The sequence below is a fragment of the Mucor mucedo genome (genome assembly GCF_025094135.1).
Source record: "Mucor mucedo strain NRRL 3635 chromosome Unknown EV154scaffold_94, whole genome shotgun sequence".
In the NCBI taxonomy this organism is placed as follows: Eukaryota; Fungi; Mucoromycota; class Mucoromycetes; order Mucorales; family Mucoraceae; genus Mucor; species Mucor mucedo.
In genome coordinates this window covers 30,046-42,333 of record NW_026252378.1, presented here as the reverse complement: position 1 = coordinate 42,333, position 12,288 = coordinate 30,046, and the positions used below count along the sequence as shown (strand labels likewise).

The 12,288-nt window shown below is 37.2% G+C and overlaps 2 protein-coding genes across 2 annotated transcripts; both read left to right on the top strand.

The window, feature by feature from the left end:
• Positions 1-2,640: 2,640 nt before the first annotated feature.
• EV154DRAFT_594851 (uncharacterized protein) lies at positions 2,641-3,565 on the top strand (the record flags this gene model as incomplete). Its single annotated transcript, XM_051606982.1, has 2 exons — positions 2,641-2,739; positions 2,899-3,565. The coding sequence occupies 2 exons, from the start codon at positions 2,641-2,643 to the stop codon at positions 3,280-3,282; spliced, it is 483 nt and encodes a 160-aa protein (XP_051454368.1). The 3' UTR covers positions 3,283-3,565.
• Positions 3,566-7,708: 4,143 nt separating this feature from the next.
• Positions 7,709-8,146, top strand: EV154DRAFT_426534 (uncharacterized protein; the record flags this gene model as incomplete). Its single annotated transcript, XM_051596310.1, has 1 exon — positions 7,709-8,146. A coding segment is annotated over one exon (438 nt), but the record flags the coding sequence as incomplete, so codon positions are not given.
• Between the last annotated feature and the right edge of the window lie 4,142 nt (positions 8,147-12,288).

The window sequence follows — 12,288 nt, the reverse complement described above, 5'->3', positions numbered from 1 at the left end:
ACAGTGTCAAGTTGTAGAATACAATAAGTATGATTATCAGCAAAAGTTTTGAACTCTTGACCAATGGGATGGGGCTTTCGAGGCACCTTCTTGAGATTAGGCATACCACTGCCGAGCCACTGGTTTATACTCTCATCTATACAGAGATATTTTCCAGGTACGAGGGCTTTTCACAATGTTTCGTTGAATGCCGCGAGGAATCCACGAATCTGGTACAAAGGATCTGCCATATTTCTTACGGGATCGTACAATTCAAAAACGTGCTACTTCAGAATCAAAAAGAATCTGTCATAATCCATGTAATCCGAAAAGTTTATCTTAGGATAGAAAAGAGGACTTGAGCCTTTATGCCAGTAGGCCTTCTTATCAGCATAAACCATTACAGTCATGGTCATAAGAAGAGCCATCCAAGTCATGTACTCCAAAAAGGTGACAGTATTCCAGTTAGCAACTACAAGCGCTGCTTGGGCATTAATATTTGGAATCATAACGTCCTGGATATGATCCATTGGTAAAAAGAAGAAAAAGTAATCGGCAGGCGTACAAGTAGATTTGTTCGGAAGGTTGAAAGAGGAGGTAATGGATAGATATGAGGGTGATATATTTCGTGTGTCAACAGTGACAGATCCCATTGTCCAGCCATTGTTGGAGGCATAGCTCGTTTCATCATTTATCTCGTCTTCAGATTCGGAGGCAGTACTCTGTTCTTCATCTTGAGCCATAACAGGAACACGAACTGGTGCAGGAGGTTGACGTGAACGGGCTGGGCCTTTAAACTTCAACTTCGTTCCCAAAAATAGGAATGTATGGTCACGAAGGTCATCTAATTGTACTTCACAGATGTCCTTACCAGCAGCGTTAATAGACATGGCAATGACTTTCCCTTCTAAAAAACCTCCAGGAGCAGTAAAGTCGTGTGTCTCCTTAAGAAGCTCAGGAACCCTCGAGTTTCTAAGGTGGAAATAGGTAATAGAGATGCGAGCATCCACGGTAATCTTAGTACTCATTTTAGGCATTTTAATTTTTTTTTTAGCAATGTGCTTTGTGAAATGACGAATTCAAGACGAATGTAAAAATAAAAACGGCCGAAAAAAAAATTCTGTATTAATCTTAAAGGTTTATTGAAGCGGTTTATTAGATTTTGGCCAATTAAAAATGAGCGGTTGTGGGGTGAATGGGATCAAATATAATCGGCCATTTGTGGCCGATTTAAATAGTACTTGTTAATAAATAAAATGTCTGATATCACCAAAACCTTCACAACGTATAGTTATAACCGTATTTTGTTGGAAGCAGAAAGACGCAAGAATTTTGATCTTGAAATGTTGATCGAGTGCAATGAATACGACAAAAACTTTACTTTGGACGACATCAAGGCAGCAGTAGGAAAGCATTATGCTCAACTCATTCCCGAGGTGGAAAAGCCTCGTGCCCTGAGCAAATACAATGTCTTTTGCCATTTACAAAAGACTGTGCCTCTTGAACCTAACCATGAGGGCACCGAGGCAGTAACTTTGACGTCTCAATATCTGTCTGAAAAGTATAGAAATCAGACAGAAGCCGAACTCGAGATACTGGAGGCTCATACCCAGGAGTTGGAGAAAGGAAAGGTCATGGGAACCTACGTCAAGTCAGGATTGGCGAAATCCAAGGTGGAATCAACCCTGGTGTCCTTTATGCGTGCGATGAATACTTTTAACAAGTTTGAATTCGCATGTATTTACGGTCAGGGTGAATCTTGGTACGACGTGTGTGCTGGAGGTAAGCATATATTATTCTTTTTTTGGGCCATTGTTAATATTTATTATGAAGAGAATGTCGAGAAATTGGACATAAAGAAATGGAAGAAGGAGGTTATGTCCTTTGCCTCTCCTCCTCCTCCCGTGAAAAAAGGTTCTTATATGATACTAGTGAAAGTGACGATAAACATATATTGTATGCTTACATATATTAAGCTACTCCTGTCTCTGTGGCTGCGCACGTCCAAACAGTTACTACGGCCAAGAATGCTCTCAAGAGCCTCATCAGTAACATTAAATCAGAAAAATTCAAACTGTTTGTCTAAATTTATTATGCAGATGACCAATGTAGAACCTCTTATGAAAACGTTCCCTGGAAGGAATTGGTCAGAGGTGAGGATCTTGATGAGCTTCTCCGCGTAGAGGCTTTGGGTGAAGCCATTGACACTAGCAGGCGTATAGTTGTTGATGGCTGGCCATTAATTGATTTCGAGCTGAGAAACTTCTTGTTGCGAGGAAATTTGACGCGGGTAGAACGTTCTTACAATCAGCTCAGATTTAGAATGATCAACCCGCTTGCTGAGCCAAGCAGCCCAGTTGTCGAACCAAGTGACATGGAAAATTCATAAAAAAAAAAGGGAAATACACTTTGTGCAAATGTTTTTATTATTTTTGTTAGTTGTTATGATATCAAATGTCGGATAGATGATGATCTATGTTACTTACAAACAATCACATTTAAAGTATTTTATCGTCTAAAATAATATTGCAACTTATTGTTCAATATCAATGAGTCAATGATTATAACTGCTGAGCTATGCATATAAGTATTGGCATAATGCTCATATGTTACTGATAATACGGTCAATGTTAACACTTCCCAAACATGTAATCACTAGTCATGCAGGCAATGCCTAAGCAGATTAACCCAGTATATAAAGGCAAAAACAAGAAATACATTGATACTCAAGACTGCTTTGAAGCGGTAGTAAACTCTGCCGTAAGTCGTAGGGTATTTTAGCACAAGTGGCAGTAAACATTGACATCAATTACGGTCCCCACATATATTTATACTTGATCATTGTTTTATGAAAAATGAGCCGCATTCTCTTTATTTACAGTATCATAAGCGAATGCTCGAAGTTCCTGCCAGGGCTAGTGTCATGAACCACGTACTTTGCACTTTGCCCCTGACCACGAATCCCCGACTATTGGAATGTTCTGGAATCTCATGCTGAGATTCAACAACCCCAGTGTCCAGAACCTTCCAGGACCTTCCAAGACTATCCACGCAACAAACCTCCGCTTCCAAGAGATTAGTAATCATGACTCGTTTCCAAGCATCTCCGACGCCAAGCAATTAGTAATCATGACTCATGGGTTTCGGCCACGTAAGCTGAAACCAACACTAAGACTAATTAAGTACGCCAAGACATTCTTAAATGCAAACCCATGTTATCTGAAAAGATATAAATACTCTCCCTTTCCATTGCCTTCCCCGTTCCACGTCGATTATCTTGTATCCTTCCCCTTCCCTGTATAATCTATTACTATTATTAAATACTTTATAAACCACTCTTCCTTTGTCTTTGTATAACTACACCAAGGCTATAATGTTTCGCCTGATTCGTCCAAATGGACGAATTTTTAGTAAGTGTTTACCCATTTACCCAAAAAAAACGGATTGGGTAAATTTACCCATTTACTCGTTTAGACGAATTTATAGTAAGCGTTTACCCATTTACCCAAAAAAAAAAAAAAAAAAAAAAAAAAAAACAAAAAAACCGGATTAAATGCATAATTAAGGGGGTGTATTGTCGTATTTGGGTATGATTTATTTGAGAATAAACAAATAAATCGAATAAAATAAAAACATGGAATAAAAACATCCTTTAATATTGAGTAACAGCATACACCTGTATACTGCTACACAACGACTCCTACTATGAGTACATATTTCTATATAAAAAGATTGCATGATTGGCTTAAAATCGATATACGAATGACAGTTGGATATAGAATTCTATACCACTGAGTTACGATATCACCGGTCGGGAAGAGAAGCTTCTCCGATCAAATCAAGAAATATAAGAAAGAGAAACTTAATATTAATAGTTCTCTCAATGGATTAGCTACCCATAGAGAGAATAGAACAGCTATTTATATAAATGGTTCATTTACTTATATATTGATAAACACAACTTATACGACTGTAAGTGTATAAGAGAAGTAGTGCATGGAATATTTGGATGCCTATTTTCTACAACTAAATATACAAACATCGATAAGATGTTCTATATTTAGGATCACATATTTACCCATGTCTTAGATAAAAATAATCAACAGAATGGATAAATGATCAGACATATCTACATGTTCTACCACAGCCAATTAAACACAAAAACCTTATGCATCTTTTAACTAGCCACCGTTACACAATATCTTACTGGAATTCTGTATTTTAAACAGAACAATAAGAGTGTCCCAGATCGGTTGATTCAGGGCGACGTTATTTGAAATCAATTCTAACGAGTAGAATTCATTTAATGTAAGGCGGGAAACTGAGTATAGATTTATTACAAGACCAGAAAGGTTGACTCAACACAACTACCAGGGGAAGTTGTTCAATATAAAAAGGATCAATTATTTCATCGCAGCAGAGTTCTTTTAGTCTATTTTTACCTCGAATAAAGATATACTTTTTTCTCATTACTTTTTCTTTGTAATATTTTTGTCAAATACCACATGTATATTTTAAAATCAGCTCTCCCTTTCAGCCTTCAACCAAATAAAAAACTTTCGTTTATACATATTGAATCATTTAATACATTCATTCGTTTGAAAAAATTGGTTTGCAGTTTTAAAAGTTGATTATATATTTTATTTAAAAGAATGAAAGTAAGATTTATTTATATTTTGATACTTGAGGACAAATTGCTATGTAGAAGGATTACTATTTAAATGAGCTAAAAAGTAAACGGTACATGACATAACATGAAGGCATTGATTATTATGTATAGGAGGCAACGTATAATCTAAAAACAAGGGGGATAACCAAAGTTTTCTAAATGAGTATTAGGTTAGTTTTTGTCATGAACTCATTTCATCATGTCCTAGATCATGCCTTGATTTTAAACCCTTGTGAAACCTTGTCCTAAAATCTAATATCAGTATACCTTGTCCGCTACCAAACTCCCTGTAAAACCTTGTACCCAAAATAATATCAGTATACCTTGTCCGCTACCAAACTCCCTGTAAAACCTTGTACCCAAAATCATATCTGTATATCTTGCCCGCTTCCTGAATTCCTTGTAAAACCTACCACCAATCTGTATTCCAATATATTTCCCGCCTCTTGTCTGACTCAACCTTAGTAAACCTTTTTCCGATCATCTATTACTTCATATCCCAATCCAGTTTTCCCGCCCGTGTCAAATCAGAGATATTCCCCGAACCATCTAATTATTCAATGTCAACTAAATCCAGCCTGCTATTACTCGTCGAATCTCAATTACTCATCCTTGTCAAATAATCTGTTCATGATATCTGTTCCGTAAAGTCCCTTGTTAATCTATAATTTAAACCCATCGTAGCTTTTCCCATGTATAAGAAATAGTATAAATAGATGCTAGTTATTTATTAGAAAAACGTTATTCTGGATCTTAGTCCTAACCCCTCCCCCTTCTCTGAAATAAACTTCTTTATTATCATTTTTACTCTGACTCTCGTGTCACCAAGTAGTCTTCTTTCTGTTCTTGTTCTGTTTCTGACAGTTTTGATAAGAAGACTCAAAATTGATACGTACTAATTCCCTTTCTAAACAGAGTAGCCGCCACTACGGTAAAAACAAGAAGCTTAAGTCTGAAGAGATAATTAGAGAAAAGAAAAGCCATAAACGAAAAACACTTACTTATAGCACTGGGGTAGTACACTGTAAGCACGGCCTTTATACACCTGTCTATGCTGATTTAAAAGAGAGATAAGTAAGGGGAGGGACTTCAGAGATGGAATGATGAGTTTACCAGAGTGTAATTGCAAAAGAAGTAAGCCCAGACGTTTATTCAGTTACATGGTTACGAGAAACAAGAATGAATAAAAGTAATTTTTTTTTAAAAAAAACTGATTTATTGAGGTAAAAAGATAAAAAATAGATATTAAAAAAGAAAAAAGGAAAAGGAAAAAAAAAAGACTCCGTTTATATGTACTTTTTAGAGGTTGGTGTTACGACGGAGGGATGACTGGAGGCAGATAAATTTCTTTGTATACGCGGCTTTTTGACAACAGGACACTAAGACAGATACTCGTCTGCTTCAGGTAAATGGAATGAATGAGTAATTTTAAGGTTTGGATCTCAATTTTTATTTACCCAATCTGGGTAAGTATCCGCCCATAGACGAATGCTCGTTTGCTGCAGGAAAGTGGAACGGATTAAAAAGCTTAAATTTTTGTGCAAACTATATATTCTACTCAAAATGAACGAACAGTTACCCCTGGACGAATATTTACCCTTTTTGAGTAAATGAAGTAATTTTATTTTTGTGTACCATTGTTTATTTACCCAAAATGAACGGATACTCGCTCACGGACGACTATCCGCTCAGATTTGAACGGATGCTTACCCCCAGACGACTATTCGCCCATTCGTCCGCATTTACTCTGTTTAAGTAAGTTTTTTTAGCCTAGATGCTAGTAGGTATCTTTTGATATTATTGCTATAATATATTCCTAGCCACGTTCCTGACATCATAATCGACCAAAAACTTTGATACTCTAGTTTTTTTCAAGAATTCAAACCCAATTTCAAACTCCTATTCAAATCTGTCAAAACTCTCAAAATCAAGAAAACATATTTGCCAAGTTTCACTTCTACCACTCACATTATTCGCCAAGTTTCACATTACTCATTCTGTGGTATTTGACAAAATATTACATAGAAAAGTAATGAGATAAAAGTATATTTTTATTAGGGGTAAAAATAGACTAAAAGAACTCTGCTGCTATGAAATAATTGATCCTTTTTATATTGCACAACTCTCCTGAGTTTTAATGATGAGTCAACCTTTCTGGTTTTGGAATAGATCTATACTTTGTTTCCCGCCTTGGATTAAACGGATACTACTCGTTAGAATTGTTTCCAGATAACGTTGTCCCATATCAGTGGATCGGGAGCATGAGTATGCTAATAAATCTTTAGTATTACGAGACACTTATTTATCAGATCATGCAACGGTTACTGTAAAAGATGCATACTTGTTTGTCAAGTGTAATTGGCAATAGAACATAATAGTTGATCATTTATTCATTATCTTTGTAATGAATAAATTACGATCCCAAATATAAAATGTCTTATCGATATTTGTATATTTGGTTGTAGAAGCTAGGTATCCATTAATTCATACACTATTTCTTTATACTCTTTATCAGCAGTATAATTATATCAATATATAAGTAAATGAACCATTTATATTAATAGCTGTTCTATTCTCTCTCTGGGTAGCTAATCCATTGAGAGAACTATTAATATTAAGTTTCTCTTTCTTATAATTCTTGATTGATCTGAGAGGTTTCTCTTCTCGATCGGTGATATCGTAACTCAGTGGTATAGCATTCTGTATCCAACTGTCATTCGTATATCGTATTTAGGCCAATCATGCAATCTTTTATATAGAAGTATGTACTCGAAGTAGGAGAAGTTGTATAGCAGTATACAAGCGTATGCTGATATGCAACATCAAAGGTTGTTTTAATTTCATAGTTTATTTATTTAAACGATTTGCTTAATTATTCTTTAAGTGGATCGTACCCAAATACGACACATTCCAACAATTACTGTCGAAATCAAAATGTCACTCTCTGAAGACCAACTCCACACGCTCAATCTCATGGTCAACCAGGTTAACAACCTTCAAGACACGCTCCCTGGCCAACTCGAGGCCATTAACAACGCCATGCACGAAATCCAAAGTCGTATGACCCAGCTAGAAACCCAACAGCACGACTTGCTCAACCAAGTACACACCATTAACCAGAGCAACAAGACCGCACCCATCAGTATCAAGATTCGTTTACCCTCGCCCTTCTCTGGTCAATCGGCCTCGTGTAATACATTCTTCACACAGCTCTCACTATACTTCGCTGGTAACCCTGGTTACGACAACGATGCCAAGAAAATCTTACTTGCCACCTCTTGCCTGACTGGTCCCGCCTATGCATACATCGAGCCATACTTAAGAAAACTAGACGCTCTTCCCCACAACAAACCTGATGTTCTCACCTCGTACCAAGTATTCGTTGACACGATTACCGCTGCATTCGGCGATTCCGATCCCACCATGAGCGCCGAACTCGCACTTCGTCGTTTGAGACAAACAAACTCTGCCACCGCCTATGCCACCGAAATCCGTCGTTTGTCCTCCCTTGTCCTGTGGAACGATGCCGCTCTGGTGTCACAATACAAGGTCAATCTACGTGACGTCATCCAGGATGAACTTGATCGTCGCCCCAGCATCAACAATCTGGAAGCCTTAATGACCGCCTCCATCGACATTGACAACCGCTTGTTCCAGCGTCAACGAACAAGAAGGCTTGTACAAAGCCCTATGGGACAGACTTCTCAAGTTGTCACGAACGCTGCTGCTCCTATGGATGTTGATTGCCCCGCTGCTATTAACCCCTCTACCCAACGCCAAGTACCCCAGGACGAACGAGCTCGCCGCAATCAAGAGAAGGCCTGTTACTATTGTGGAGTATCAGGTCACTTCAGCAACCAATGCCCCGCCAAGAGACCCAGTTCAGGCCGCCAAACCATTTCAACAATCCTCGTAGGAGATAGTGTAAATCCCAACCCCAACATGATCAATGCCTTGTACGCCCAACCCAGGTCCGAAGTAGTACCCAGTAGTCCCATTGTCGTTAGGGATGACCTCCACTGTGTTCATATCCGTTACGATCACCACCAAGCCCAGATGCTTCATTTTCCTGTCAGTATTGGTAACACCAACCCAAAGGAGCACTGCATGGTAATGGCCCTTATCGATACTGGCGCTGCCGTATCCGTCATCTCCAAGGAGCTGGTTGACTACCTCCATCTGCTCATTACACCTAGCAACAACAATAGTCTTCACTTGCAAACCGCCGATGGTTCCCTTGCCCGTTCTAGTGGTTCTTGTATCACTCAAATGCGTCTCGGTGATACGATCCATCACAAAGAAGAGATCAACTTGCGTATTTTGGATGACCTAAATTGCCCACTCATTCTTGGTGTTGATTGGTTGAGAAAGCACCACGTATTATTAGACTTCACTACTGACACCACCTTACTCCATTGTGACACAACCATCTGCTGCGCCCCAACTGAGCCCACTCCCGTAATCTCGAACCCTTCTACACCTATCTACCCCCCCTCCAAAGTAGATGATAAATTTATTGTAGATAATAAAAAGTCTTGTCGTTACGCTTACTCTCTCTGACTATCTAATATAAGAATTAAGTCTAATCTTCCAATCATCGCCAGCCTAACACCCTTCACGCCAATTATGGAACTTCCAGTAGAATACCATGACTATGCCAAGGTCTTCTCGAAAACAGAAGCTGCCAAGCTCCCTCCTCATCGCACGTATGATCACAATATTCCACTGAAAGAAGGTTCTGATATCCCTTACGGTCCCATGTACTCTATGTCAAAATTAGAGTTAGAAACACTCCACGAATACATTCAAGAAAACTTAGCTAAGGGTTTTATTCGACGGTCCGAATCACCAGCAGGTGCACCAGTTCTATTCGTAAAGAAAAAAGACGGCTCCCTCCGGTTATGTGTAGACTAGAGTGCATCTGCTTTTCAGTAGTTCCTAACGTGTTTTGTGACATTTTTGAGCATTCATCTCCGACTAGTACAAGTAATATAAAAGGAAATTTATTCATAGCCAGATTTTTTTTATGTGGGGGGGGATTTTTTTTTTTTTTTTGAAGAAAATTTTTCAGTGGAAGTAATATTGGGCCACCGGCTGCGATTTCATAGGCCGGCTCTAAACAGCTTCAGATCAATATTTCAAGCCTTTCAATACATAAATTATTTTTAAAAAGGGTCACGCATCTTAAGAGTATACTTTAATATATATATTCTAAATTACAAGTAATTCCACCTACTACAGTAGTCGCTCGATTTAAGGGTGTTCGATTTAAGGGTATTTTCTATTTAAGGGTGGATTTTGGAAAAACAGCTTCCGTCCCCAGCATTAACACCACTAAACCACTATTCTATTTAAGGGTGAGATTCCAATTCCCCATACCCTTAAATCGAACGATTTGACGGTGTATTTTTGACTTTTTTCTAACTTTTTGATCAAATTTATTGAATGTCCGAATAAAAATAAATATTTCGCAGTAATGATCATATTTCACGGTTAAAAATGGCGTAGTGACTTCTGTTTAAAATAGTCACGCTTTTCGATTTAAGGGTATTTTCTATTTAAGGGTGAGATTTCCGAAATTTTTGGTCACCCTTAAATCGAGCGACTACTGTACATAAAAAAGGTTTAAACTTTTTTATCTTCTTTTCAGTGTAAGTAATATTGAGCCTCCGGCTGGGATTTCATAGGCCGGCTTTGAGCAACTTCAGATCAATATTTCAAGCCTTTCAATAAATATATTAATTTTAAAAAGGGTCACGTATCTTAAGAATAAAGTTTATAATATGTATTCTAAATTACAAGTTGTTCTACTTAGTACATAAAAAATGTTTAAACTTTCTTACCCTTTTTCAGGGTTGGTGATATTGAGCCTCCGGCTGTGATTTCATAGGCCGTCTCTAAAACAACTTCAGATCAATATTTCAAGCCTTTCAATTGATAAATTAATTTTAAAAAGGGTCACGCATCTTAAGAATATACTTTATAATATATATTCAAAATTACAAGTGGTTCTACTTAGTACATAAAAAAGGTTTAAACTTTTTTATCCTTTTTCAGGGTTTGTGATATTAAGCCTCCGGCTGCGATTTCATAGGCTGTCTCTAAACAACTTCAAATCAATATTTCCAACCTTTCAATAGATAAATTATTTTTAAAAAGGGTCACGCATCTTAAGAATATTTGTTTTAATGTATATTTTAAAATTCAAGTAGTTCTACTAAGTACACAAAAAAGGTTGAAGTTATTTCAAGCCATTGCTAACGATTATATAGTCTGTGCGCGGTTTTTTAAATCGTGAGCACAAACAGTGGGTTATTTCAAAATCCGACCACGGCTAATGATATTAGCGGCAGGTTATTATTGGCTCTAAAACCTTTTTGTACAGGTTGTGACATTTTTTCCCCGCCCCACCTAAAAAAAAAATGTTGAATCCAGAATCTGTTATGTTTTTTAATTTAACGAGGCTTTTTCAAACCAAACCTCCGTTTCGGTAAAAATTTGACCTTCGCTGCGCTGCGGTAAATTTTTGACCTGCACTATGGTTCGGTACGCTGCGCTTTGAAAAAGCCTCGTGCTGCCGCAGGCCTGTTTTTGAAATAACAAACTTAACATATATTAATTAACCATGAAGCCCATGCACCATTATAACTTAAGCTACACTGCCTATTATTAGTTTGATACTGGAGAAAACTTTGATGTTTCTCAATATATGTATAAATATCTGGAAAAAGACGATATCCCTAGACCCAGGCAGGAAAGTTGATCTACGCAAAAAGTATTAATTGTTTATTTATCTGATTAGCTATTCTATGCGCAGTGTTTTTGCTTCATAATGAAAGACTTGATAATCCAAAATATTAATTTCAAAGGCGACCCCTTCATCGACCTAAAACAATTAATTTTCCAGTTGTTCTCGAATAATGACATATTGTTTGTGAAAAAGTGTTCATATACTGTTTCTCTAAACTCGATAATATAATACTTAATACTATTGGTTGTTATACTGGGCCGGAGGGTAACCTCCACCCCGAAAACCCCATAGTAACAATTTTATTTGCAATGATTTTTTCCGTAAAAGTCACTTTTTATATTATGAATTTCTCCAAACAATCAGTTTTTATATATGATCTTTTTTTTTAGTCTAATGATTAATATTATGGGTCGTATTCTTGGGAGGAGTGGTTTTCCCATCCTCTAATTTTGTATCTCGGCTCAGAAATATTACGCCATAAAAAAAATGATGCTTTAAAAACACAGCGCTGTAAAAAAAAAAGGAATATTGTTTTTCAGAAGGTAACAATTTAATGCTAAATAATATGGGCCGTATTCTTGGGGGGAGGGGGAACCCCTCCCCCCAAACCCCCCACCCCTCTTGCGGGGGAAACCCCCGCACCCCCTCAAAAAATTCGTAACTTTGTGACTGTTTTTTACAATTCCTAATTCCTATTATTTTTATATATTAATATATGTAGATTCTCATTCTAATCAACATAAAAAACAATCCTAACCTTTCAGATGGGATATTAATTATAAAGAAAATGTGTTTTACCCATCTAAAAATTTGTCTCTGCTTAAATTTTTTTTAGGTACCACCTAAAAGCAGATGCACTCTATCGACGCCTCAACAAAATAACCATTGC